This window comes from Giraffa tippelskirchi, chromosome 1 (genome assembly GCF_054371585.1).
Source record: "Giraffa tippelskirchi isolate mGirTip1 chromosome 1, T2T-mGirTip1v1.2.pri, whole genome shotgun sequence".
NCBI lineage: Eukaryota > Metazoa > Chordata > Mammalia > Artiodactyla > Giraffidae > Giraffa > Giraffa tippelskirchi.
In genome coordinates, this window is record NC_137275.1 from 206,658,130 (window position 1) to 206,686,101 (window position 27,972).

At 40.8% G+C, this 27,972-nt stretch overlaps 2 protein-coding genes across 27 annotated transcripts in view; one reads left to right on the forward strand and one right to left on the reverse strand.

Moving 5' to 3' along the window:
- PGAP4 (post-GPI attachment to proteins GalNAc transferase 4) overlaps nt 1-2,866 on the reverse strand; it is a 73,583-nt gene extending 70,717 nt beyond the window's left edge. For 20 of the 24 annotated variants that reach the window (XR_014077802.1, XR_014077773.1, XR_014077801.1 and 17 more), the window contains exon 1: nt 1,247-1,790. The gene's annotated coding sequence lies outside the window, so the exon portion shown is untranslated. Of the gene's footprint in view, nt 1-522; nt 843-1,246; nt 2,517-2,597 lie in introns of those variants that run through there. The other 4 variants (XM_081573434.1, XM_081573345.1, XM_081573387.1 and 1 more) reach the window with 3 other exon arrangements.
- RNF20 (ring finger protein 20) lies at nt 1,920-26,334 on the forward strand. Of its 3 annotated transcripts, XM_081573256.1 has the most exons (21): nt 1,920-2,022; nt 3,099-3,253; nt 6,245-6,319; nt 8,775-8,942; nt 9,062-9,209; nt 9,362-9,544; nt 12,133-12,251; nt 14,286-14,432; nt 14,612-14,689; nt 15,134-15,253; nt 16,377-16,556; nt 17,409-17,544; nt 17,864-17,985; nt 18,110-18,480; nt 19,561-19,678; nt 20,434-20,583; nt 22,838-23,050; nt 23,609-23,734; nt 23,904-24,044; nt 24,750-24,851; nt 25,108-26,334. In XM_081573256.1, exons 4-21 carry the CDS (start codon nt 8,826-8,828, stop codon nt 25,282-25,284), a joined length of 2,748 nt encoding a protein of 915 aa, XP_081429382.1. In that variant the 5' UTR covers nt 1,920-2,022; nt 3,099-3,253; nt 6,245-6,319; nt 8,775-8,825; the 3' UTR covers nt 25,285-26,334. The 3 variants fall into 3 exon arrangements, with proteins under 3 accessions (XP_081429382.1, XP_081429362.1, XP_081429371.1); XM_081573236.1 differs by lacking the exon at nt 6,245-6,319; XM_081573245.1 differs by lacking the exon at nt 6,245-6,319 and having other exon boundaries at nt 24,753-24,851.
- The last annotated feature ends 1,638 nt before the right edge of the window (nt 26,335-27,972 follow it).

The following is a 27,972-nucleotide window of genomic DNA, read 5'->3' on the forward strand; positions in this document are numbered from 1 at the left end:
AAGTCAGCTTCCTTCAAGACATATGGAATGAAGGGGTCTAAATGGATATAAATAATCATATGAATAAAATCCTGGTTGTGTTCTATTAAGGTGAGAGAGGGGAAGTGGATGCTGAGCAGGCAACCAACAACATTCTCTTAAACCAGGGATTGATTTAGCACAATACAACACACATTGATAACACTCAAATGAAATTCAACTAGTGTCAGGGAATCAATAACCAATAGTGCGGATCATAGCAAACAGGAATAAAATAACCACTCAGCTCTAGGCAATGTGGCCATGCAAGAATATAAACCCAATGTTGCCAGACCTTCAACATTTTCAAGAGAAGTTGGTAATCTATCTATCTATGTATTTTTTGGCTGTGCCATATGACATATGGGATCTTAGTCCCCTGATTAGGGATTGAACCCCATATAGCCTGCATTGGAAGCATGGAGTCTTAACCATTGGGTCGCCAGGGAAGTCCTAAAATATCTTAAAAGACAGTCAATAGTGTCCAAAATAAACAAAGCATACTTGTCAGCCAAGTACAGCCTGTGAACTTCAAGTTGACAAACTTTGGGCTAGAATCATTGCATGCCATTCAGTGGTTCTGTGCATGTAAGATTTGCCAAGAGCAAAGCAGTCAAAGGAAGGAGGTCAAGAGAGAGTCATTTCATACAATGCTTTCCCTGACAGGTCCCCAAGCATGGTTCTCAGGCTTCTGCTTCACCCAATGAGTTCATTTGCAGCCAGTTGCCTCTTTACCGCTGGGCAAAGTGATCTAGTACCAGGCAACATGAACGCTTGTTTCCCACTGTTTACCTTCTGGCTTTACTGAGTAGTTTTTCATACTGCTGTGAGGCATACAGCTTTTCATCAATAAATTAGTTTGAGTACCTTCTCATCATTAAAACACATTCAGTTTAATTGAGTGGAAAATAGCAGTTTGTTATTAACTAAAATTAGTGCTTAATTAGCTTAAAATAGACGAGTGTTAAGATCAGAAACAACTTATTGATTTATGTTTATCTATTCCCTGGTCAATTTCTTGTTGAAAAGATACACAAAGGTAGTAACTGTCAATCCCGTTTACATATTAGAATCTAGTGGGGGTGGGGGAGGGTTGGGGAAATGCTTTTTTATAAAATGTGGATGCCCAGGCCCTACACAAGAGGGACCAAAACTCCTCAAGTGATTCTAATGTGTAGACAGAACTGTCATACATTTCCCTGCAATAGTTACAACGTTCTAAACTTACCGAATCTCTTGGGTTTTCTCCAGAACCTTTCATTTCAGCAAGAAGGGGCTCACAGTAATATTTTTCCGAGGTGTCTGAAAGTTAGTCTTTTCCCCTGGGGATTGACGGGGCCATCAGCCAATCGCCAGTATGAGGAGAACCAATAGTAGGTAACATAGGCACTTTAAATAAACAGGTACTCAGGAAAAAAAAAAAGGGCTTAAGGGCTTCCCTGGTGGCTCAGCTGGTAAAGAATCCGCCTGCAAGGCAGGAGACCTGGGCTTGATCCCTGGGTTGGGACGATCCCCTGGAGAAGGGAAAGGCTACCCACTCCAGTATTTTGGCCTGGAGAATTCCATGGACTGTATAGTTCATGGAGTCGCGAAGGGTCGGACACGACTGACCGATTTTCACTTTTCATAGCGAAAAAAAACCAGGTCGCACTAGCAATGGTTAACAAACGGGAAAAAAATCTGGGACGTTTCCTCTGGCGTCAGCGAGGGCTCGACTGACCGGCCGCCGGGTGCCCAACAGCTGCTAGAGAGACGGTGCTTACTTCCGGAAGGGGGGCCCTCGATGTGCGTCACTTCCGCCCGGTTGAGTCTTGCCCTTCACGCTGCCAGATTGAAGCGACTTCCTCTTTTCTTTCCCTTCTTCCTCCCCTTGGCCCCGCCTCCCGGAAGCTTTGCTGGGTCTTTTCTTGGGGGTTAGGGGTAGGAGGTAGGAGGGCTACGCGGACCTTGGTGAATAACTACCCCGAGTTCCACTCCTGGGCGGCGCAAGTTGGAAGAACTCAGGTCAGATCTCGGCCAAGGGCGGGACGGGACTCAGCGGGCAACGGGAATCTCCACCCTCTTCCTCTCCAAGGCCTCCCTCTCCCGGGCCTGTAATTGGCCTCTCCGAAGGCTGGGGTCCCTGGTCCCTCTGGAGTCGGATTGAGGCCATTGTCCTCCTCCTCTCTCTCCAGGCGAGGTCCCACTCTGGTTGCTGCCACCTGTACCCTTCTCCTGCAGCTTCAGTTGGAAGCAGAGTTGTGTGTCGTCTCGGTGATGGCAGGGCTGATACCTACAGTAGCAAAGTGCTTTAGCATCCATTCAGCTTCTTTTGAGCTCCGAAACCTTGGGAGGCGAGTGGAGCAGAGAGAGTATTTGGTCACTTGCATTGTGCATATGAAGAATTCCCTTCCAAGGCAGCACGGCTCTCTTAGAGTTAGTACTGGGATTCACACTCAGATCTAGCTTCTCTAGGGTGACACAGATTCGTGGGGAGAGCGTTTAGAAATAAAAAAAACCTGCAAATATAAAAAGGAGAGTTAGCATTTCTGAGTGCATGCTTCGTGTTCGGCCTTATGCTAAAGTCTTTCTGTACTTACTCATTCCTTATGAGGAGCATAGGAAGCATACATATACTGTTGTTATTTCTGCTTTAGGAAATTGAGGCTCACAGATGATATATGGCTTGTTCAGTCTTAATAATTAAGTAGACATCTCCCAGGTCTCTTCCAGCTCTCTGATTCTCCCAACGCTATAGAATTAACTGATTTTCTATATTTCTAAATCAAACTATATTTTCAGATGTTGGCATTTCAGGAAATGAGATGCCTGAAAATTTTCTGTCTCTTCATCCTTTGCCCATTGTCTTGTATTTTAGTAGCATCCTATTTAGAACGTTGTAGTTCTGTAAATTCAGCTGCAACTCTTACTTCACAATTTAGCTTTCTCTTTCCAAGAGGAACTTGAGGATCGTGTTGCTAAGTGTGGAATTAATGGACCCGGGTTAAAGGATTGACAGGAAAAGTTGCTAGTTTTTACATCATAGATGGACTCTACTTGCTTTCCTTGCCTATCTTACCTAAAATTTTTTTTCTCTCCAGGAAAACAGCTATCATCTTGTGCCAAGATGTCAGGAATTGGAAATAAAAGAGCAGCTGGAGAGCCTGGCACATCTGTGCCTCCAGAGAAGAAGACAGCTGTTGAAGATTCAGGGACCACAGTGGAAACAATTAAACTTGGTGGTGTCTCTTCAACGGTATGTAAAAATAATGCTGTGAGAGTGTGCTTTTCTTCTGTCAGTTGCAACCTAGAAGTAATAATTATGAAGACTTTTGGAGTAAGGGACGTTGATTTGAAAAGAAGAGGGAGATAAAACAGCCAAAAGTAGATGAAATGATGTGTTGCTCATTTCTGAAAAAGAAATATAATGACATTTTATTTTTATTTTTAAAGGTATATTCATATTCTTTGAAGAGTCTGGTGCCAGATTCAGCATTGACTGTAGTTACTTAGCAGTAGGAAGCTATACAATGATTTTTCATTAATTGGAAACTAAGGGGCCAAGTACTAAGAGGCAGTGTAGCAAAATCAATCGTTGAGAGAGTGCCTTCTTATTTCCTTGTCTGTAAAATGTAATCATAATATCTACCTCGTTGGGTTTTTGAGAGGAGGAAATGAAAGGGTTCCTGTTAAGGAATATTACTTTTTAACATGGTAAGTACTCAGTATATGTGATCTATTAATAGTTTTTATTGGGCTAGGTATTGTGTCTATAATGGTGAGTAAAATAGATATCATCCTTATTGTTATGGAGTTGTCAATTTTTTTAGATAATTATACACCAAAAACTTACAATAATATTATATGTCCATTAGACACCATAAACTCACTATAATAGGTAAGGAGTCTGTATTTTGGAACTGAACCATAGGGATATGGTGTAAAAATGCTTTACATTTGCATAGCCTACAAAACCATATCTACTTTTTGAAATTGAGGATCAGAGAGTAATAGGAACATTCAGAGTAAATTGTTGATTAAGTATTATTTCTGGGTTTGCTGTGTGGGATTCATCAGCCTCCTGTTGCCAGCAGGTGATTTTGTCTCAGCACTGTCTCACGTCATGCATCCCAGGGACATTTTTTCATTCAATAAACGTAAATATTTGTTGAGCATCTGATATTTGCCAGACACTGTGCTTTACACTAGGGACAGCTCCTGAACTTCAGTTTGTAGGTTGGCACTGAGAAAAGAACAGACTGTTATGATAGAGTGGGAAATGTGCTCTTCCCGGAGATAACTACGTATGCTAAGGGACGCACAAAACATGCATCCCAGTTTGGACTTGTTCCAGAAGGCAGTAAGGAGCCACTGGAAGGTTTTAAGCAGGGAAGTAACATGCTCTGATTTAGGTTTTGAGAAAAGACCATAAGGGAGCTAAGTTTATAAGCAGGAGTACAGTTAACAAAATTGTTCCTTCATTCCTTGTCCCTCTTCTCCCTCCTCTTCTTCCTGTCTAAGGGTGGGGAGCTGGGGCACATATCCACTGATTCCTACCCCAGCTGGTTGACGGTTGCCCTTGACGGCAATAACTTCTCTTCTGCACTTCAGGGTTTCTGTTGTAAACCAGGTGAGATTGTGGAACAAAAAACTTTTAGACTGCAATGGTATGCTTCAAGTGGGAACACTGGTGGTGTGACTGGAGCTGTCCACCAGAACTGTGCTGAAGTCTGGCATGGGATGAAGAAGTGTCTGCTATATGTAGAAAATTGTTGCAGTAAGCTTGATGAAGGATCATGGTGGCTCAGGCCATTTTGAAGATAGTGTCAACAAGATCTGTTCGTGGATTGGATGAAGGGCATGAAAGAAAGGAGGCAAGATGAGCCCAGGATTTTAGAAGTATGGAGTTTTCACAAGCTGAGCTAGGGAGGTATATGAAAGGAGCAGATTTTGGGGAGCTGTGGGGGAGGAATCATAAGTTTGATACTGGACTATAAGTCGGAGGTATTTATTAGACCTATGAGTGGACAGGTAGTTGGATGAGGTGATCTGCAGTCTGTAGAGAGGTCTGGGCTAAAGCTGAACATTTCTGTAGCATTGTAGATGGAATTTAAATCCGTGAGACTATAGGCTCTCCTGTAAGGAACGAGCATAGATAGAGAAATCTGAGAACAAAGCCCTGGAGCAGCAACACTTCATGTCAAGGAGATGAGAAGAGGCTAACCAAAGAGGGGCCACTGAGGGAGGTAGGAGGAGAACAAGAGAGGATGGGGTCCCAGAGGCCAAAGGAAGAAAGAGTTTCAAGAAGGAGTTGATCCGGGGCTCCTGATGGGTTGAGAAAGGGGAGGACTGAGACTTTAGATTTAGTAATAGAAATTGCACTGGAGACTCAACAAGAACTACATTGGTGGAGTGGTGGCAATGGCAGCCTGAAGGCAATGGCAACCCACTCCAGTACTCTTGCCTGGAAAATCCCATGGACAGAAGAGCCTGGTAGGCTGCAGTCCCTGGAGTTGCGAAGAGTTGGACATGACTGAGCGACTTCACTTTCAGTTTTCACTTTCATGCATTGGAGAGGGAAATGGCAACCCACTCCAGTGTTCTTGCCTGGAGAATCCCAGGGATGGGAGAGCCTGGTGGGCTGCCGTCTATGGGGTCGCACAGAGTCGGACACGACTGAAGCCACTTAGCAGTAAGAGAATGTGTGAGGAGAGGAATTAGGGGAAAGAGGTAGAGATGTTGCTTTGGAGGAGTGTTGATGTAAAGTAGAACCAAGAAAATGGGGCCTCAGCCCGAGGGAAATTGGGGGTTGAGGGAAGTTTTTGTTTTTTGTGTTTTTAAAATAGGAGATATTATGGCATTTTTATTTATTGATGAAATGATTTGATAGAGAGGATACATTTGACCCTGGAGGAGAGCATGGCCGCCTACTCCAGTATTCCTGCCTGGAGAATCCCCATGGACAGAGGAGCCTGGTGGGCTGCAGTCCATGGGGTCACAAAGAGTTGAACACAACTGAGTGATTAAGCATAAACTTGATGATGTAGGAGAAAGAGAAAGCAGTTACTGGTTCTGTTCTCTCTCTTTAACAGAAGAGAGAATGTAATATAATGCACAAGGCGGGGGATGGGGCCTTAACTAGGAGAGGAACACAAGGGATGTGGGTTCAAATATAAGCAGGTCAGTAGTTGGGGCTGTGGGTAATAGATGTGGACGTGTTTTTCTGATTGCTTCTATTTTTTTTCAGTGAAATCAGAAGCAAGACTCATCTGAGAGTGGGGATGAGGGAGAAAGTTTTGGAGGTGTGAAGAGACAGGAGAAGGTACGAAGTAGCCATCTTGAAGAGAGAATGGACTAGAGAGATGGGGTAGAGTTGCTGGACAGCACCCAGAACCCACTTGAGTCTATGACTTGAGTTTAAACTGAGGCCAGTCAGCATGGTGCTTTCTTTCTTTCTTTATTTTTTTAGTGACATTCGGCTTCATGGATATAGGCGGAGAATTGGACGTTACCAAGGTTGGGGTTTTTAGCAGGCACATATAGAGTAAGGGAGGAGAAGGTTATAAAACAGTGTGACCAGTCATGGAATTTTAAGTTTGATTAAGAAGGAAACAAGGAAGTAAGAGGAGTGAAGGACGTAGGTTTAGGATGAAGGTGTAGGACCATTGGAGTGTAGATCCTGGAGTTGCTGAAGAATGGATGGAGTCAGAAACCTAGAGAGAGTGAGCTGCAAAATTGTGGAGAATGGGGTGCTGGAAATTGAGTTTATAGAGAGCATCCAAGTATAGCTAAGTCTAAGACTAACTGGGAGTTTGGTGGCTGAGGGAGCTAAAGGACAAGATCGTTGGAGGAGAGGAGGTCAAGGTACAGGATCTGAGATGCAGGAAAGACCATCTATATGGGAATTGAAATTAGTAAGAAGTACAACATGAGTAGTATTGGAGAGAGTGATGACATGCCAGGTGCTGAATCTTCAGGAAATGTGGAGAAGTGACATGGGCATTTGTAGATGAGTGCAGCAAGGCAGGGTGGTGGCTGGTCCAGACCAGTGGCGTGATCTGCAAAGCTAGGAGGTTTTAGGGAGCAAATAGATAGTGGCTTAGAAGTGGCAGTGGAGAATAAGGAGGTCATCTGCTTGTCTCCAGGCCCAGGGCTTCAAAGGGTGTGGGAGAGAAACAGCCACCACTGGGGAAGCCTGTAGGGAAACAGTGTTCTCATCCAGGTTTCAGGTGGAGTAAGAAGGGCAAGGTGATGTTCAGAAAAGAAAAGTTAAAGATGTCATTTATTAATAGTATTCATAAGCTGGTACAGTTGGGAAACTGTTGACTCTTTTGGTGTATCAAGAATGTTTAATCAAATAGAAGAGAGAAAATTCAAGGGAAACAAGAAATTGGTGCTCTAATAAATGATTCTTACTTTAAAATAGTCATTAATTTCTAGGTAAAGTAAAAACGTAATCCTTTCATCATGCTGCTTCTTTGCCTGAGGTTCTCCCTTCCTACTCACTGACCCTCCACCCCCCAACTAGCTTCTCCTCAGAGAGAGATTAAAGGTACTGAGAGGGGTACACGGTTATTGATGAAGTGACATTTTTTCAGAAATAAAAGAAAACATGATCCTGAGCATAAGTTGAGGTTTTAGAGTGTGGGCATAGGTTGGCAAACTGTGTGACCTGATCTAGGAGATGGGAATTGAAGAACTTTCCATCTGATGGCTTCTATTTTCTCTTTAAAATAGGAGGCAAAGTCACCTGCTTAGTGTGATTTGAGAGCAGATAAGGTTTCGTAGTTTGACTCTCCTTCGATGTAGAGTAGGAGCTAATTCACTGGTTAAAGAAAGAAACATTTTTGGACAAATGATGAAATCTGTTCAGGTATAAAGTGAGATCTATCTCACTTTATAAAGGTGCCAGTCTCCCTAGTTTAATGACCTTGTCTAGAAGTCTCATCATACTGGGTGTAGGAATGGAGGAGTCCAATATGTGGATTGATTCAGACTGGGGTTTGTGTGCAGAAATAGAATAAAAAGATTAAAGGTCGAGAACTTGAGGAGCCCAGTAAGCTGGAGTGTGAAGGAATATACAATAGGGTATAGTCAAGGTATGGAAGATAGTGGAGACAGAGGAGAGAGGAGAAAACTCAATATTTTGGAGATCCAGATGAAGACTAATATATTAGGATAAGGGCATGAGATATCTGGAAGGATATCAGGGAATGGGAGATTCAGGGAATGGGGAGTTGGAATTTAAGATTTCAAATGTGGCACAGTTCCAGATATGACAGAAATCTAGGCTATGGCTTTTGAAATGTCTGGCACAGTGACAGAGGTAATCTTTGAAGTTAAGGAATTCAAAACGCCAACAGTATAGATGCTAGAGGATTAGATGGCTCGTGCACTTGTGTACACATCCAAGTGTATATTGAAGTCACTAGATATATTGACAGGGACTAGAATACAGAAGAACTTGGTTGACAAAGTCTTAAATGAATGAAAGGCAGTCCTTAGGAGACAGATGACTGATTGGGGTAGAGAGTGATCTGGCTGGATGGTGGAACCTCCCAGTAGCAGTATTTTGTGGCTGTACATGTGACTAGAACAGTGAGCTGAGGTCAAGATTCTAGTGTATTTGTGTATGTCATTTTTTCCTCCAATCATAACAGACCTGTATTTATTTCTTCTGCTGTTACTTCTTATCCACTTATTAGCCCTTGTTGAGTTTAACAGCTGATATGTTTAATTTCTTTATGGAGATTAATAAGATTGGTTTTCTGGGGCAGGAGGAGTTAGACATTCGAACACTGCAAACCAAAAATCGCAAACTGGCAGAAATGCTGGATCAACGGCAGGCCATTGAAGATGAACTCCGTGAACATATTGAAAAATTGGAACGAAGACAGGCCACTGATGATGCCTCACTATTGATTGTCAACCGGTACTGGAGTCAGGTAGTATCTTGTTAATTTACTCAGGTTTTGGTTTGAGCATTGTAGTTCTCCTTAGCCTTCTCTTTATTTCCAAAGTTGCTTCCTTTTGTATCTTCATAACTGTACCTCCTCTGCTCTAGTTTGATGAAAACATCCGTATCATCCTTAAGCGTTATGATCTGGAGCAAGGTTTGGGAGACCTACTCACAGAGAGAAAAGCCCTTGTTGTGCCCGAGCCAGAACCAGACTCTGATAGCAATCAAGAACGGAAAGATGACCGAGAGAGAGGTGAGTGTTCATGACAAGTTTACCACTGCATGCTTTCTGGGTGTTTAAAGTAGGGCTTCGCTTTGAGGCTCTCCATCTGAGGGGAAAAAGTAGATTTTGATATTTGCAGTTTTATAATTTTAGGGGCTTCTTTTTTCCCCCTGTGTCCTCAGGGGAAGGGCAAGAGCCAGCTTTCTCTTTCCTTGCTACTTTGGCCAGCAGTTCCAGTGAAGAGATGGAATCTCAGCTGCAGGAGCGCGTGGAGTCCTCCCGCCGAGCGGTGGCCCAGATTGTGACCGTCTATGATAAACTGCAAGAAAAGGTGGAGCTCTTATCACGGAAGCTGAACAGTGGAGGTGAGGCCAAACCCGGGAGACAGGGAGCAGAGGGGGAGGAATAGGAACTCACCTTTGTGTGTGAGTTTGTAGTTTTCAAACTTACACATTGTTATTATTTTCAAACTTATATGTTTATTTTTAATTAAATTTCTTGAAGTCAGTTTTAATCTGTTCTTATTTTTTGTTTTTCTGTTATCTCTTGTTATTTTCAGAGTTGGCTCAGGTTTTAGAATTGTTAGATCTCAATGTTTAAAAAGGTAAAACAAAATATATGAATGGAAAAGTGTCTATTTGAAATAAAACTTGTATTTTATGTTACTATTCAGAGTTACTGCAGAAACTTATATTTGTATAGTGTAGTTAAGTACTTGTATAGCTAGGCTGCATCTTATTAAATGTCCTGACTTCATGCTTTAAATAATAATCATGGTCTAGTTATAATATGTTAATTTCTCTGATTGTCATTAAGATGTTTAACCTTTCATTTCTGAGAGAGATATTTCAAATATAATGGAGGTTGAATCACTGTCTGGGAAAAATAAGAATTTTCTTACTCTGTAATTTTGTTTTTAAAGATACTTAGGCCAAGTTAATCAATAGAATTAGAAGGAGAGGCATATTAAGGATTTGGTAAAATTTTGTGGTCAAAAGTTTATTTTGTTTTTCTAATAGTGTGTTTCTGTATTTTATTATTTATAACAGATACTTTTTTAAAGATATACAAATCAGAAATCAGAAAAGTCCTCCCATCATACTTTTTCAGAGATAGCCGTTGTAAATAGTATGATTTGTGTCCTCCCAGACTTTTGTGTTCATAGATTATATCCACTTTGTGTGTTCCCAGCTGTGTCTCTTGGTGCACTGTCTTGCCTTACTCTTTGTTTCTCCATTTTCTTGCCCTGTTTCCGGTGTCTAGTTGGAGCTTATATAATGGTGAATGAAGGGCTATAAATCTTCCCTGTCATCTAATGTAAGCTGAGTTGTGTGTTACTTCTTTCTCCCTTAGCTCTACTTGAATAGTTAGAAGGTATTATTAAACAATATGCACATGGACATACCATATGTATTATATGTATTATGGTATATCCATATGCATATTATATCAGACAGAATGCCATATGCAGAGGCTGTGTCATTGATAAAGTTGATTTTATAAATGAATATCAAGAAAGGAATTACTGTATTTAAAAAGGAACTAAAAAGAGTAGTGCATTAAATGGTACTTTAAAATTACTCCTTTTGATGTCATGCATTTTAAGGTAGAGGTTAAGTTAAAAAGTAAAAACATTCATTACAAGTTACTAACTGCTAAGCTGCTATTATTTATAACATAAAAGATGGTTGCCATCAGTTAGCTGAATGTTCTAACGACAAAGATGTGTGAAGTGTGAATTGTAGCATCAACTCTAACTTTTGGTGGTTCATTTTTCCCTCAGGTCTATTTGGCCCTTGATTCAAAAGAATTGCATTTATCAGCTTGTTTATTAATTTACTAAATGTTTATTGAGTTATTATATTCTGGGCCCTGTTCTCAATATCTTAGGATATTAAGAGGACTAAAATTCAGCCCCAAGTTCTTATCTTAGGTTTTGAATCAGAATCACTCTTGAGAGTTTTTGGAGTATATTGTTTTTTTGGCTCTGCCCATGTGTACTTTTATTTAGTAGGTATAGGATGAGTCCTAGGTAAGTATCTAATTTTAAAGGTTCTCCAGGTGATGCTGATGGGTAATCTTGGTTGAAAACCATGAAAACCACCACATGACTGACCTGTGTTACATTTCTAAGAGTGATGCCAGTTTTACTTCTTGATAACTGTCTCTAGGGCCAGTATATCATCTGAGAGTATCAGGTCAGTATCACCAGAGAGGATTTCAGCTATGGTATTTATGACTCTAATTTTAAAACATACTAATTTGGTATGTTAAGTTCTTTAGGTGTACTACCTTCTTTGTAAATAACACGATACATTTCAATTCTTGAGCCTCCAGAGTACATCTAGCATAGTATTCCAGAATATGATAAGTAATCCTATGCTCTTGTCTTTATTCTTCATGATTTTATAGATGCCCATTTGAACAGTGAAATTGGTGCTCTCTGCTGTGCCCTTCCCTTCTCTGCCAATAGACAGAGGCTTCATGTCGCTGCTAGTGAATACTAGGAATTTGTGATAGCCTTAGAAAACATAATTTTATTACTATTAAGTCTGAGACTGATTAGAGATACTCTGTCTTGTCTACAAGTCTAAAATGCAGTTTTGAGGGGTGACCGTTCCTTATCTGAATAAAGTTATAGGACCCCCTCCATATTTTTTCGCAAGGCAGTTTGGTTTCATAGAAAGGGATGGGTGTTAGGTGACCTTGCCTCTGTCTACCTCTGCAGAAGCACAAGGTTGACTGATTTTCTTAAGCAAGGGCTTTAATAAGGACTAAGCCCTCTAAGCAAGCCTGGGTACTTAATCTGTCATGGGAAGATTTTAAAAGCCAGCTATTTCTTGAAGTTTTCAGGAAAGTGAAGTGAGCTCGCACATGAATGCTTTGGTGGGATAGACAGTTGTAAAATGTGACACCATAGCTGCTAAACTAAAGTATAGTTCTTCTCCCTCAGACAATCTGATGGTGGAGGAAGCAGTGCAGGAGCTGAATTCCTTCCTTGCACAAGAGAACACGAGGCTCCAAGAACTGACAGACCTCCTTCAGGAGAAGCATTGCACCATGTCTCAGGAGGTACCTGACCAGAAAGGAGGTGGCGGTTTCCAGTGGGCTGTGCCGGGCATTGACTCAGAGTACTGAGTGCTTTAAAGGTCATCTTACTCTGGAAAGCCTGCTCTGATATTTTGAAGGGCAGGTTAAAGCAACCAGCTCTGAGAAATCAAAACCCGAGGAAAGGTTTAAGGGAAGGAAGGAATCGAATGTTTCTCCTTGACTGTTTAAATAGACATTATAGGATTTTAGTTTTTAGGAAGAATTGCCATCATAAAGTTTTGCAAAACAACACACCAAATCCCCAAATATTAAATTAGTCCAAAAGACCATGTACAATGTCACTGAGGAATGGGTTGGTAGAAATTTATCTGAGAAGGGAACAATAGGAAATACTGCTTGTATAATGACCTATGAACTTGAGGAATGTGGGTTTTTAGTCCAAAGTTGGACATCCATAGTGCCATAAGCAAACTGTGTCAAGATTTGGGTGTTTATTTATATAAAATGACTGAGACAAAGTGGTGATAAGCCTTGTGCTGAAATTTGACCTACCTTAGTTGGGCCACCCAACTCTTACGCTTATAAGTTAATAGTTACTTGGTGCCCGGCATTTAAGTACTTTATGAGTATTATCTCCCATGGTCAAATAACTCATCTTACTGCTAAGGAAACACTTTCAGAGAACTTGGTGACTGGTCTGAGGGCATACAGCCAGAAAGTGATTGAACTGTGATTCAGATGTTGGTCTGTTTAACTTTAAAGCTCATGTTCTTCATTATACCCTGTTTCCGAGACTCCAGTGCCAAGGTACACGCTGAGCTGGTTACATGGGAATCATCTGGGAAGTTTAATAATACTTCTCATCAGCCTTCAAAGGGGTTATAGTATAGTGGTCCTTATAAAGAAATTGGATTGTAGTAAAAAAAAAATGGTATAACTTTCATGTTTTAAGGTATAAACTAGGTGCTGCCAAGATGAGAAGGTCTTCCTTTACCAGCCCTTTCCCAAATCTTAGCATTACTAAGCTGGAGAGGCACAGAGCTTTGCTCAGTTGACCTGATGTCCATGATGGCTCTCATGGCTGGCTGTTGATACTGCCTGTCAGCTAAGAACTCTCCTCAGTTGTCCGCTGGAGTGTCGCCTCCCCATCATGGCTGTTGCAGGGTAGTTGGACTTCTTATGTGGCAATTGGCTTCTCCTGAGAGGAAGAGAATTAGTGTTTCAAGAATATCAGGCAGAATCTGCATGGCTTTTCAGACATCTTGAAGTTATGTAGCATCATTTCCACTGGGTCACCAAAGTTGACCCAGATTCAACAGATGGGGACATTGACCTCACCTGCTGTTGGGAGGACCGTCAAAGAATTCTGGGGCCAAATTTTAAAACTAACACAAAGGATATGTATAGATTGATGTGCATGTGTGTGAGTTTGGTGATGAGAGTATTAAACAGCATTAGCTATGTATAGCTCCTAAATAAGCAGAGAACAACATAGATTTTTGTATCTTTATAGCATCTAATTCTAGATTGCCCTGGGGTCAGCTTGAAAAAGAGAATGGAAGTTTTCCTTTCATTCTCTTTGGATTTTCATTTGTGGGAATGTGGGGAGGGAAGGTTGAGGGTAAAGATAACTGTCTTTTCTAAATAAATCTTTGAATTTTTATCTCCTAAAATATTTGTCTGGTAAAATCAAGGATGTTATCTTTTATTTCTTAAAAAAACACCTATTTTCTGATGGGTTTGTGGCCTGTATAGGGAAATGGTGCTTCTCAGAGGTAGAAAAATTACTAAATCTTAGGTAGTCTTTTCCTTGTGAGAGTTTTTAGAGACTTCTACAGTTTTCCTGATTGTGACTGATCCAGAACTGTTGAAAGAACCTGTGATTTCAGTTTTATGCTCATATGTTGGAAAGAAAGTGAAGTATCTCTTACTTAAATCTTTCTATAATGATACAGTAAACGGTTAATTCTGTGGGATTTGGGATATAAGGCATTCCTTTTCTAACTTGGTCTTATTTTCGGTATATTTTTCTGAACACCTGTCTTTGGGACGTAGTTTTCCAAGTTGCAGAGTAAAGTGGAGACGGCTGAGTCACGAGTGTCTGTCCTGGAGTCCATGATCGATGACCTGCAGTGGGATATCGACAAAATTCGAAAGCGGGAACAGCGACTTAACCGACACTTAGCAGAAGTCTTAGAACGGGCAAGTGCTGTTTTATTCATAGTTTGAAGTCTGGAATCATTTTAAGGAGTCTGTTCAGAAGGGATGGGCTTGGATAATATAGATAGTACTTGAGGACAAACAGGCTCCTTTGAAAGTACTTTGGTTATCAGACTAAAATTCTAGGGTCTCTCACTAAAGAATCTTTGTCTTCTCCATAGGTAAATTCGAAAGGTTATAAAGTGTATGGTGCAGGGAGCAGTCTCTATGGTGGCACAATCACCATCAACGCCCGGAAGGTAAAATCAGTGACGCCCTCAGAATGTGTTTTTTTGACCTGGTGTCAGGTATTGCCTTAGGCTTTCCTGCTGTCTCAGTGGTGAAGAATCCACCTGCCAATGCAGGAGATGTGGGTTTGATCCCCGGGTAGGGAAGATTCCCTGGAGAAGGAAGTGGCAACCCACTCCAGTATTCTTGCTTGGGAAATCCCTTGGACAGAGGAACCTAGTAAGCTATGGTCTAAGGGGTCGAAAAAGAGTCAGACACTACTTAGCATCTCAACAACAACAACAGCAGCAGGCGTTGTGTTAGTTAGGTACTTAGGATTGTGTTCACAAGTTCACAAGTAACAGTGTGGGTTTTCACTAGAAGAGTGTATCAGTGGAGATGGAAGCTTAGGAATGGGAATGATTTAGAAATTCCTTTTCTTTAGTCTCATTTTGCTGTTTCCTCCTTTTCTCCAGTTTGAGGAAATGAATGCGGAGCTTGAGGAGAACAAAGAGTTGGCTCAGAACCGTCACTGTGAGCTGGAGAAACTTCGGCAAGACTTTGAGGAGGTCACTTCACAAAATGAAAAACTGAAGGTAGGAGACACAGCTCTAAGGGGCAGTAAAATAAAACTTGCTGATCAACTCACATTTATGAAGTGTAACATAAAGCATCATAATTTATGAGGGAAGAGGAAAATATAAGTTTTGTTGCTATATCTATCTATTCGGTTATATATTTACTTAATATTTATACCCTGCCTTGTTCTTAAAAGGATTTAAAGCAGCTTTCAAAGGTACATTGACTAAATCAAAGTGCTCTAATGTAGGACCTGTTGAGAAAAATGAGGAGTAGGGTAAACTAGGGTGATGATCCAAAATGGATTTTTAAAATGGGGCTTGTATACAAGGCATATGCAAGAAGCTTGTATGTACAGTAGGTAGGCCACTCCCCTGTCAGTATCTGCCAGATTGTACCACAGGATTCAGCCCTGCAGTTTCTAACTGCCAAAACAGGGAAGGAATTGTGGTCAGTGATCCTGACCACAGGATCAGATGGTCAGTTGATTTTCACACCTGCCCATTAGATTTTCTCCCATGGTTCTTGGGTGGAAGAAAATGGATTCCTAAAGTCTTCCTACCACTCTTTCATTGGCAACCACTTGTCTTTTATAATTTGATACATTTCTAAGTAGATACATGCATAAAGATGTTTGAACTGAAAAAAGACAGAACACAAACAGCCTGAGTTGAATCTGTTAAAGTGTTAGAATAATTTAACAGTTGCTTAGAAGAAGCATAAGTATTTTTGATACAATATCAAAAGTATTTTTCTCTGTGACTGTCTACAAAGAGAACAAATCAGTGACTAGTGTCCTCAACTATCTTCTTGAAACAAATATCTTGACAAATTTCATAGTGCTCTTCTCTGTCCCTAGATCTGACTGATTTCACAGATCTCTTCTAGTGTCCTTGGACACATAGTGTACACCATGTATCAATTAAAACAGTTCTCGGGTGGAAGAGTGCAGGTACCAGGTACTACCTTTTGGAGGATCTAAATTAATTTGGGGTAGATTTTATGTAACCAGAGGAATAGGTAGATATATTTCACAAAGTTTGCCTCAGATGCACAGGACATCAGAGTTTAAGATTTTTATTTCCTGGCTAGCATCCTAGATTCTGCTTCTGACTTTTCTCTTCTTTGGGCACTCCTAAGGTGGAATTACGGAGTGCCGTGGAGGAAGTGGTCAAGGAGACTCCAGAATACCGCTGCATGCAGTCACAGTTCTCTGTGCTGTACAATGAGAGTCTGCAGTTGAAAGCACACTTGGATGAGGCTCGGACCCTGCTTCACGGGACCAGGGGAACCCACCAACGTCAGGTTGAGCTCATTGAGGTAACAGCCTAGCTTTTCCCTGCATAAATTTTATAATTTTACTCTCTCTTGCTCAGTTAATTTTTTATTCATTCAGCAAACATTTATAGAGTGGCTATAGGTCTTTACTCTGGTAGATGGAGGGTATCCTGCCATCAAGGATCATACAGTCAAGTGGGGAGAATAGTATCCAGTAGCATGCAGTGTGGTGCAATAGAGCATGTCTAAAACATGCAGTGATAAAGGAGACAGAGCATCTGATTTGACTGTGGACCTGCCCTGATTCCACTTGTCAAAGTGGAGTGTCAATCTTAAGGATAAATACGAGTTTACTAGTAGACAGAAAAACGAGAAAGTTTAAAAAAAAAATAGTTTAGTGTGGCTGAAGTCTTATGTGCATGGGGGAGAACAATGTATAGAAGCTGCATGGCTATGTAAATAATTTTTTTTTAAGGCAGAAACTTTCATTTATGTGTTCACTTCTGCATTTTCCTTACCCTTTAAGTTAATGTTTCTGGTAGTTGGTTGTTTACTATATGTCTGCCAAATGAATTTAATATATCTTACTTGACTGTTGATATACTGTTTAATTCTTTAGTTCTCCAACTAAATTGTAATACTCTCAGAGTTAGGAGCCATTTCCTATATTTCTTGAGTCTCCTGCCAGTTCTCAAATCAGTATTGTGCAGCTGTCTGGTACTCACTAAGTGTTGATTGAATATATTGATTGAATTGGAACTAATCCCTCTTTTCTTGATATTTTCTTTTTTTCTACTTAGACCCTTATAGGTCAAATTTAGGAAACGTAGTTCTAGAACATGGTGACATTGCCTCATTTTGATAAGAATGTTTGGTTCCTTTTTCTGTGTGTAGCGAGATGAGGTTAGTCTTCATAAGAAGCTGAGGACGGAAGTGATCCAGCTGGAAGATACACTGGCCCAGGTCCGCAAGGAGTATGAGATGCTGAGGATAGAATTCGAGCAGACCCTTGCTGCCAATGAACAAGCAGGTACCGTTACTCTGGCTCCACTCTGCGGCTTTGCTGCACATGCCTTCCTTGAAAGACAGCATGGTCACCGGGATTTTTAGCACTCACTGGAGCTCAGGAGTCCTAAAGAACTTGAATTCTGTCATTCACTTTGGTGTTCAGACTGGGTGCTTGTGTTTTAACTCAAGTTGATCAGTTTCGTTTCCATCTTCCGAGAAGGGATCTTCCTTTTGACAATTCTTCCTGTTTCTTGGAAGTCCCTCATGTGTTCTGCAGGTTCTTTCCTCACGCCTTTGCCCTTGTCACAGTTCTTCCTAACTTTGCCGTTGCTGTATTTAAGGCCCCATAAACCGGGAGATGCGCCACCTCATCAGTAGCCTCCAGAATCACAACCACCAGCTGAAAGGGGAGGTCCTAAGGTATAAGCGGAAACTGCGAGAAGCCCAGTCTGACCTGAACAAGGTAATGATCGGGAGGAGCAGGATAAGCATCATTTACAGCTAAGTCTGCAAAGCTGTCTTGGGGTGAGGAGAACGGTGTGGTCACCATAAGTGTGTGTGCTGCTTTCCTTTCTCTGCCCTCCCAGACTCGGCTGCGCAGTGGCAGTGCCCTCCTGCAGTCTCAGTCCAGTACTGAGGACCCTAAGGACGAGCCTGCAGAGCTAAAGCAGGATCCTGAGGACTTAGCCGCCCAGTCTGCTGCATCGAAGGCGTCTCAGGAGGAGGTCAACGAAATTAAGTCCAAACGCGACGAGGAAGAGCGAGAACGAGAAAGGAGGGAGAAAGAGAGGGAGCGAGAAAGAGAGCGGGAGAAGGAGAAGGAGCGAGAACGAGAGAAGCAGAAGCTAAAAGAGTCTGAAAAAGAGAGAGAGTCTGCTAAGGATAAAGAGAAGGGGAAACACGACGATGGAAGGAAAAAGGAAGCGGAAATTATCAAACAATTGAAGATTGAACTCAAGTAAGAGCACTGTTTTTAGAGTAACTGTTTCTGACTCTAAAGTGAAGGTTAGGACGTTGTACTTGAATGAAGGCATGGCTTATTCAATAATTGTAATATTTTCATTGTAACCAAGTGTACAGTTAATGTGGTCTCAGTTCTTGATCAAGTGTACAACTTCAATGGCCTGCGTGGCTATTGTATAGTCTGGTTCAGTGATCAGGTCTCAGTAAACCCTGTTGTTGCAGCCTTATTCCTCATGAATCCAAATTAAGGAAAAGGATGTTATGATTGAGATAATACTGATGAGAATTATTGGAAATTACTGCTGTTTACTTGATTTGGGCAAATTGTTGGCATTCATTATAATTTAAATTATAATAGGTGGAATATGTATGGCTATAACTTGAACAGTATTGATCTCTTTGCCTGATGGTTAAGTAATTTGTGTATATATCAGATCATTTTAAGAGATTTCTAGGAAGTTTACTCCTGCAGGCATTGAAACAGTAAGACAGACCTTTGAGTCAAGAAGCACTGCCATAACCTCACATATCGCCCCTCTTCCTCCTGTACAACCAGGAACTTTGCTGGTAGAACTGGTTCCTTCTTGCTCTGCATTGGTCATAGTCGAGTCTTTATTGAAACTGAATTTTCTCCTTTTTTTCTCTCTTCCTCTTGCTGTCTTTGGGGCAGAGTTGTTGTTTTTGTTGTTTTTCTCAAGTGTGGTATCAGAATCATCTGAGTGATTTACTTAAAGTACATTCCTGGACCCCATCCCAGGCCTGCAGAATCTCAGTTTCTAAGAGTGGGGCCCCAGAACTTTGTCTGTTTAAGAAGTGCCACAAGTGCTTATCTTAAAACTTTACCGTGGTGAATTCGGTCTGAAGGGAGAAATGATTCCTTTATATAACTTACTTTTCTATACTTTCTGAGTGTGTCCAGAAGTCTCTTAATAGTCTTTGCAAAAGTTTTGTCTTTTAGATGTGCTGTGTAAAGTGTAAAATAGAACTGTTGATATTTCACTCAATTCAAAATTCCCTTGATCTGATGCCCTTTGTTTTCTCATTACACCATTCCTCTCCACCACCCTCATCCCAGGAAAGCACAGGAGAGCCAAAAGGAGATGAAACTGTTGCTGGATATGTATCGCTCTGCCCCAAAGGAGCAGAGAGACAAGGTTCAGCTGATGGCAGCAGAGAAGAAGTCTAAGGCAGAGGTAACCTAGTCTGCCGTTAACTGTCATTCTGATCGAAATCTTCATTTGTGGGATTTTCCTTTACACTTCTGAAGGTTGTAGTTTCTTTATCTTTAACGTCAGTGTTTAAAACTTTGTAGCATTTTCTTCCCTTTTGAAGACCATCTAAAGTAGAGATTTCCAGATTTTCCATCAGAAAATTACGGGGAATAAGAGTATCCTTTTCAAACTTTTTGCTCCCCTATTTGCCATATAAATCACGGTAATACTGACTTTCTTCTTCTGATTACTTTTGGAAAGAATGCCTTATGCTTTTAAAATTTGGGAGCCAGAAAAAAAGGGTGAAACTACTATTTGAAAGGAAAGTACATCTGCAGTTCTCCAGAATGCTGCGTATAGAAGCATGTGATAGTGGAATGGAGTGGTATGAAAGCAGGGCTATGATGTAGTGCACTCGTGTATCATTTGTCTCCTTTCTCAGTTCTGTAAAGGTTCTTTTGGTGGTATGGGCCCTCTGTGCACAGATTTAATTGATTTTTGAAATTGTGTGACAGCTTTTTTTTTTTTTTTTTAGTTCTACCAGTTTATTGCTACCAACCCATCTCCCTCCCCCCTCATGCACGCGTGCTCAGTCATGTAACCCCATGGACTGCAGCCCACCAGGCTCCTCTGTCCATGGACTTTTCCAGGCAAGAATACTGGAGTGGGTTGCCATTTCCTTCTCCATGTGACAGCTTTTTTGTTTTTCTTTTTGTGTGATTCTTTTCCTCCTATAGTTGGAAGATTTAAGACAAAGACTCAAGGATCTGGAGGATAAGGAGAAAAAAGAGAATAAGAAAATGGCTGATGAAGATGCCTTAAGGAAGATCCGGGCAGTCGAGGAGCAGATAGAATACCTCCAGAAGAAGCTGGCCATGGCCAAGCAGGTGGGTGTACTTTCTTTATTTAATGAGCTTTTTAAGGTAAGTTTTGCTTTTTAAGTAAGTAATTGACAGTGAAATTTGCCCTGTCATTCCAGTTTGTTTGTTTGTTTGGTTAATATTTTTTTTCTCTTATGTGTTTGCTTGTTTGTTTTTACATTGAAGTCTCTCATCATTCATTTACTTTGTTTGATGTATTTAAGAGGAAGGAAATTTACTTTTATTTTCAGATGGATAGCCAATTTTTCAGAAACTGTTCATTGAGGAATCTGTCCTTTTTCTGCTGATCTGGAATCAGGGGGTGTAATGAATATATAAAATTTTATATGCATTATGTTTATGTGAAACTAAGAAATACATGTTCCCCAAATAGTTTACAAATAAATAACTCATATGTTAACTGTGGTAGTTTCTGAGTCACAGCACTGTAGAGACTTGTACCCTTTTCAAAGTAACGTATATTTCTTTATTTTTAAGTCCCAATGAATTTACTAACATACCATAAATGGTTGGAAAAATCATATATGTGCATAAATAGACTGAAGTACACATGAGTGTTTAATATGCGTGAAAAAAATGGTTTTAACTCAACAGAATAAACGAAGACAACTAAATGTGGTAGGGCAAAAACATAATAATATTGGAAAGAAGGTGGACATATATTTGAACACTCTATGTATGCTAGGATAACTCCCAAATGGAACATATATATAATGCCAAACAAATCCATAAAAGAGCCAGAAGAAAACAGATAAGTTGTTTTTCTTTTAATTTGAAGTGGAGAAGACCTTTTTAACTATTAATAAAAGCTTAAAAAAATGAAAGAGTGATAATTTTGACTTATGGAAAAAAATTGCAGAAAACTTCTGCGTGGTGGCAAAGCCAAAGGATAAATGACAAACAGGAAAAATATATTTCTAACTCTTCACAAAAAGGCTTATCTTGTTAATATACAAAAAATTTCCCCAAAAATTATAGGGAAGAAAACTCAAAAACCCAATAGAAGAGGCACAGGATATGAATAGGGCTTCCCTGGTGGCTCAGCGGTAAAGAACCTGCCTGGTAATGCAGGAGATGTGGGATTGATCCCTGGGTTGGGAAGATTCCCTGGAGAAGGAAATGGCCACCCACTCCAGTATTCTTGCCTGGAAAATCCTGTGGACAGAGGAGCCTGATGGACACAACTTAGCAACTAAACAACAACAACAACAAAGATATGAATAATTCACAGAAAAATAAATGGCTCATAAACGCATGAAAAGATGCTCATAATTTATAATTAGATAAATGTAGACAAAAACTGTTTTTATATACCGTTCTGCACCTATCAGATTGTTATGAAACTTAGATGTTTTCAGTATGTTGGAAAGTCTATAGATTACAGTTAGTATTATAATTGTGGAAAAGTATGAGAAAATAGGAGGTTGCATGGTGGAAATTTTCTTACCCAACTCCTACTTGATCAGTTTGCTAGATAACGGTTTGTATAATTTTTGTCTGCCTCAGCTCACTTCAAATACAGATCAACTAGTGAGTATCAGGCTAATAACCAGTGCCAGTGGTTTCAGATAACAAGGCTTCTTCTGTATTCCTCAGTTCAGTTCAGTCGCTCAGTTGTGTCCGACTCTTTGTGACGCTATGAACCGCAGCACGCCAGGCCTCCCCGTCCATCACCAACTCCCAAACTCATGTCCAGTGAGTCGGTGATGCCATCCAACCATTTCATCCTCTGTCATCCCCTTCTCCTCCTGCCCTCAATCTTTCCCAGCATCAGGGTCTTTTCAAATGAGTCAGCTCTTGGCATCAGGTGGCCAAAGGATTGGAGTTTCATCTTCAACATCAGTCTTTCCAGTGAACACCCAGGACTGATTTCCTTTAGGATGGACTGGTTGGATCTCCTTGCAGTCCAAGGGACTCTCAAGAGTCTTCTCCAACACCACAGCTCAAAAGCATCAATTCTTCTGTCCTCAGCTTTCTTTATAGTCCAACTCTCACCATCCATACAAGACTACTGGAAAAACCATAGCCTTGACTAGACGGACCTTTGTTGACAAAGTAATGTCTGCTTTTTAATAGGCTGTCTAGGTTGGTCTGTATTCCTAGGGCTAACCTAGTGACTAAGAACTAAGCTTCTTAAAAACCATCTCTCCCTGTCACTTGGTTATTTCCAGATTAATAGTCGGCACGTTTAATTTCCTGTGTGCACTTCTTTGGAGTTAGAAGATTTTATTAAAATGAAGGTTCTTCTTTCTTATTTTAGGAAGAAGAAGCTCTCCTCTCTGAGATGGACGTCACAGGCCAGGCCTTTGAAGACATGCAGGAGCAAAATATCCGTTTGATGCAGCAGCTGAGGGAGAAGGATGATGCAAACTTCAAGCTCATGTCAGAGCGTATCAAGTCCAATCAGATCCATAAGCTGCTGAAAGAAGAGAAGGAGGAGCTGGCAGACCAAGTTTTGACTCTGAAGACTCAGGTAACTAGAATGAATAAAGCTTTCCAGAAGCCTGTTGAAATAGGGCGTCTTCTACCTGAAAATACATGTAAAAGAATGATTACTGTGGCACTTTTTATATAGTAGGAAAAAAAACCCTAAAAACTAATGTACGTGATTAGGGTATTGGTAAGTAAATTAGACATCCATACAGAGGAGTACAATGAGCTGTTTAAACAAATGTGAATCTGCCAATATAGAAAACTGTCTAAAATATATCACTAAGGGATTCATTTGTTTATCCACTTTGTGTTAAAAATGTGTATGTCTTTGTGTGCGTGTGCCGTGTATCTTAAAAACTTTTGGATGGCTGCATGAAAAATGTTAAGAGTGGCTACCTGATTACCTCTGAGTGTTAGGAGGAGAAACTGCCATAGTCTTGCATGTAATTCAAAGGGTTCATGGATAGAATTAGTATTAGCTCGAGATTTCTAAGGAGTTTCTTTTATGGACCTGTGGATTAACAGAGCTTAGTCAGTTGTTTTTTTTTTTTTCCCTCTCTTTCCTGTTTGTGTTAAAATGTGACTTTCTTTTTCTGAGGTCGATGCCCAGTTACAGGTAGTGAGGAAACTGGAAGAGAAGGAGCACCTGTTGCAGAGCAACATCGGCACAGGGGAGAAGGAGCTGGGTCTCAGGACCCAAGCCTTAGAGATGAATAAGCGCAAGGTATGATGGATTACTCCGTGGTCTGATGTGACGGTCAGTCTTTGGACAAACAGATAAGTCTGACACTGGTGAAACTGCAGGGTCACTTTATTCCTTGGGCTTGGGTTCGTATTTTTTCTCACTGCAAACAAGTGGTGATAAGAGGATGTTACTCATACATCCCTCATAGGCGATGGAGGCAGCCCAGCTTGCAGATGACCTCAAAGCACAGCTGGAGATGGCTCAGAAGAAGCTACATGATTTTCAGGATGAGATTGTAGAGAACAGTGTCACCAAAGAAAAAGATCTGTTCAATTTCAAACGGGCCCAGGTCAGTTGTTTTGTCTTTCCTTGTTGCCTTTTAGGGGTTTTCTGGGCTCTGAAGTGACCTGTTTTAAGAATCACTGATCTGTTGTATGTAATTTCCTACTTAACTCCTTGAGTGACGGGACAGAGTCTGTTTTCTTCACTGAATATTATTCCTAAAGCCTATCATGGTGCCTGCCACGTAATGGGTGTGGAGTCAGTACTTATTTGTTTGAATGAATGAGTTAGTGAAATTGTAAAGAAGTATCAGTAAAAAAATTTAGAGAATTTTAAAGTTCTACAGTTTTTGTTTTTTGCATACCTACTGTTTCTTAGGATGCCTTTCTATCCTTAGCTGTGAATCTGTAAATTTTAACCCAGTCTATCTTCGGCTTAAAATTAATTGCCTTCAAATAAAGTGGCCTATCAAGTTTTCACCATTTTCCTTTTTTAAAAAATTTAATCCCTCCAAACTCTTCGACCGGATTTTCACGGAACTAATTGGCTACACTTAGATACAACTGAAGTTTGGTGATATGGTTATGGTTGCTTGCTCCAAAACAAAAGAAAATAGCTTGTCATTTGTAATTCTCTACATTCTTAGGAGATAATTAGACATGAAAGGACAGAAAGTCCTTTGTTTCTACAGCAGAAAGTTCAAGTTGGAGCCTTTAATTTTTCTCACAAATGGCAGGTCTGGGGGAGTAACAGTTATGCTCTCCCATCACAGGAGGACATCTCTAGACTTCGAAGGAAGCTGGAGACCACGAAGAAACCAGACAATGTACCCAAATGTGATGAGATTCTGATGGAGGAGATTAAGGACTACAAGGTTAGAAAAACTGCTTCAGTGATTTGTATGTGTGTGTGTATGTATTTGTGAAAGCCTACTAACAGGTTAGAAGAATAAATACTGAACTTCTTTCCATGAAAGTAAGCAGAGAACGGTTTATCCTGGGAGTAGGGTGGGCGGTGGTGCTATTATTATCTTGGTGCTCAGTGGATATTCTTACTGTTCGCTTCTACGTGAGGCATTTGGGTCATAAACCTTTATGGTTGCTCTGACTCTGATTCCTTTTTTCTTCTAGGCACGCCTGACCTGTCCATGTTGCAACATGCGTAAAAAGGATGCTGTACTTACCAAGTGTTTTCATGTTTTCTGCTTTGAGTGTGTGAAGACTCGCTATGATACCCGCCAGCGCAAATGTCCCAAGTGTAACGCTGCCTTTGGTGCCAACGATTTCCATCGCATCTACATAGGCTGATCCAAGCCAGAAGAAGAGGGGCAGGCTCCATAGGCACCTAGTCATTAACCACCGAATGCCGCCTCCCCTCTCCTTGACTGTCATCCACAGAGCAGTGTTTCTGTCAACTCCCTTTCCTTCACAGACTGTGTCCAGGTTCTCCTTGCTAATACTTTGATGACTTCGGCCGGGGAAAGGATTGGTAATGCCAGTCTTGGGTTTTAGAATGAATTAGAAACAGACAACTTTTGTCTTCCCCACCCACTTTATTTCCTATTTTTAGACTTTTCAACCTCTTCTTCAGGCTCCCTGTGTAACCTTGGATTGTCCATTCCTCCTGAAGAAGTCAAATTGGTATTTTTGACACTGAGAAGGAAACAAGGAAGAGTAGAGACGTGTGGCTGCTTGCAGTGGGCGGTGATCTTTTAGAAATAAGCTCTCTGCAGGTCTGAGCAGTACTGGATCTGGACGGTAAACTTCTTGTAAACTTGGGTTATAAAATGGTATCGTCATGCTCCTTATTCCTGTTTGAAGCCTTAATGAAATTTATGTCCAGGATGAGTCAGCCCATCTCCTGTTCACTAGCTGAGTAATTTGTTAAGGTCAGCTGACTTCCTTGTTAATGTTACTTAAGTTTTGGATGTTCTACTCATCAATGTCTTTAAATTTCATGAGGCCAGAATGATTTCAAATACTATAGCCCCCTTTCATCTTATAATGAAATCAAGATAGGAGAGGCCGGGGCACAGGACTGAGATGGTAAAGAGAGCCACTGGGTATTCTGGGAACTTGATGCAGAGAGGCCTTGGTGAGCTATGAATTTACTCTCATCTGCCTCTCCACAGAGGTGGTTGTGACTCCTGTTTTCAGAAGATTCTATGTAGTGTTTCCGTAGGACTTTATATTCCACAAGCTTCAATTAAAGCAGGATTCAGTTTGCTTTTGTGGTCATGTTTTCCTTTGAAATTTTTGTATTTGTCATTATTAGTTGATTTTATACCTGCTGTTTTAGAATTAAATTCTCTTGAACAGAAATAATCAACTGAGATTAAAAGGCTATCTGTGTTTGAACTGTTTAGTTCTCTGATTAATTGAAGCACTTTTCTCCCGGTTGTTTTATTGAGATTGTTCTGGGGAGAGGTTATGCCTAAAAGATGGTTTATGTGACTATTTAGTTCTCTTCCATAGTTTGTTATGGTTGTAGGAGATTATGATTTGTTTTCCAGAAGGTATCAGGCCGCCTGGCACTTTAGTTTGAGAGTTCTTGAATGATAAGTTTTATGGTAACCAGCAAACCAGAGGTTTTTTTATGTCTCTGATAAGGGGTTGTGTAAAACGAATCCCTTCTTGATCCCCACATGTCCTAGAAGATGGGTAAGGGCAAAGTCCATGTCCTTTTGTGGTCACTACCTGTAATCAGCAGGACTTGCGATTAGTTCCAGACTCATGTGGAATGGGTTAAGGAATGAGTCTGAGGAATTTTTCAGTGTCGTCAAAGAGGTCATGGGCCCCTCAATCTCCCCACCCCCCTCCCCAACACACACGCAGAGCCAGAAGGAGGTCCAGCCCTGCTCCTGGATACATGGTACATTTGCATTCATTAATAGAGAACTTTCCCTTGCTGTTCTCTTGTAGAGCAAGTGGGAGCATAGGTTTGTTGCAAGGAGAGCGAGATGACTTACTTGGGCAGCTAGCAGTTTGGGTTTGGATATTAACTGTTTATAATGCTTAGCTAGGAAAGCCAGCTGCCCAGCATCAGGGGGACACGGAGCCTGTGGAATGTTGTGGAAGAAACTGCTAGTCTCATGGGAAGCCGGATTTGGGGTAAGTTCCTCTAGCTGGAAAGAGCAGGGAGCTCCTAGTCCCAACTAGCTTGATGTTCAGGCAACACAGGAGGAGCTCTCAATGTCATTTTCAGATAATGATCCAAAACTGGTGATTTGGGGCATTCTGGCTTCTCATTGGAAAAGAGGTCATTGAGTGGGCTTCAGGAATACCCACAAATTGTATACCAAATTCTGTTTGTGTTGTGTCTGCATTTTTCACAGCTTTTTTCAGATCCTTAAAGGATCATAATTTCTTAAAGGAATTTTGAATAACCGATCCCAAAAAGGCTAAGAATCACTGCTCTACGTCCATAAGAGTTTTTTATGTCATGACTATAAATGTCAATATCAAAGACTATAGCATAAGTTTTAGAGACCCTCTTTTAAAAAAAAAAATTCAAGTCTTCTAGAGATGGTCTTTTATTCTTTTTTTCTTTAGTTTTTCAACCTTGGAAATTATCTTGGCCATTTGGACCAAAATTAGGGTTGATGTGCTCTAAGGCATATGACTGCCAGTCTTGGGAGGGTCCTACCTTCCTATCTCTAAGGATCTTTTTCAAAGGTGTTTGGCTATTTCTGCTAGCGATTGCATTCTTACATGAATTTCCACTGGGATTCCTTGGTTTGTTTGTATTGTCTGGCCAGGTCCACAGACATCTTTGCTTGCCACTCGAGTGGTGAGTCTGATTTGATACCACAGGGATTCATGGGAAGATTCCCGACCATCCACAAGTGACCACTGTCTTCTTTTAGACCTACTGGGATGGTGATGATGGAAGGAAGCTATCTGCTGCTCTTGTCTATGTCTATAGTCATTGGTGGTGTGGAATGTCTAAATATTCACCCTTAAGATTTTCCCTGAGGACTGTTAAGTGATAACCCA

Coding starts and splice junctions, on each gene's coding strand:
- RNF20 (XM_081573236.1), top strand. CDS start 3,125: ATGTCAGGAATTGGAAATAAAAGAGCAGCTGGAGAGCCTGGCACATCT. Junction 9,210..9,361: donor GAAAGATGACCGAGAGAGAG/GTGAGTGTTCAT, acceptor CTGTGTCCTCAG/GGGAAGGGCAAGAGCCAGCT. Junction 17,986..18,109: donor CCCAGTCTGACCTGAACAAG/GTAATGATCGGG, acceptor CTGCCCTCCCAG/ACTCGGCTGCGCAGTGGCAG.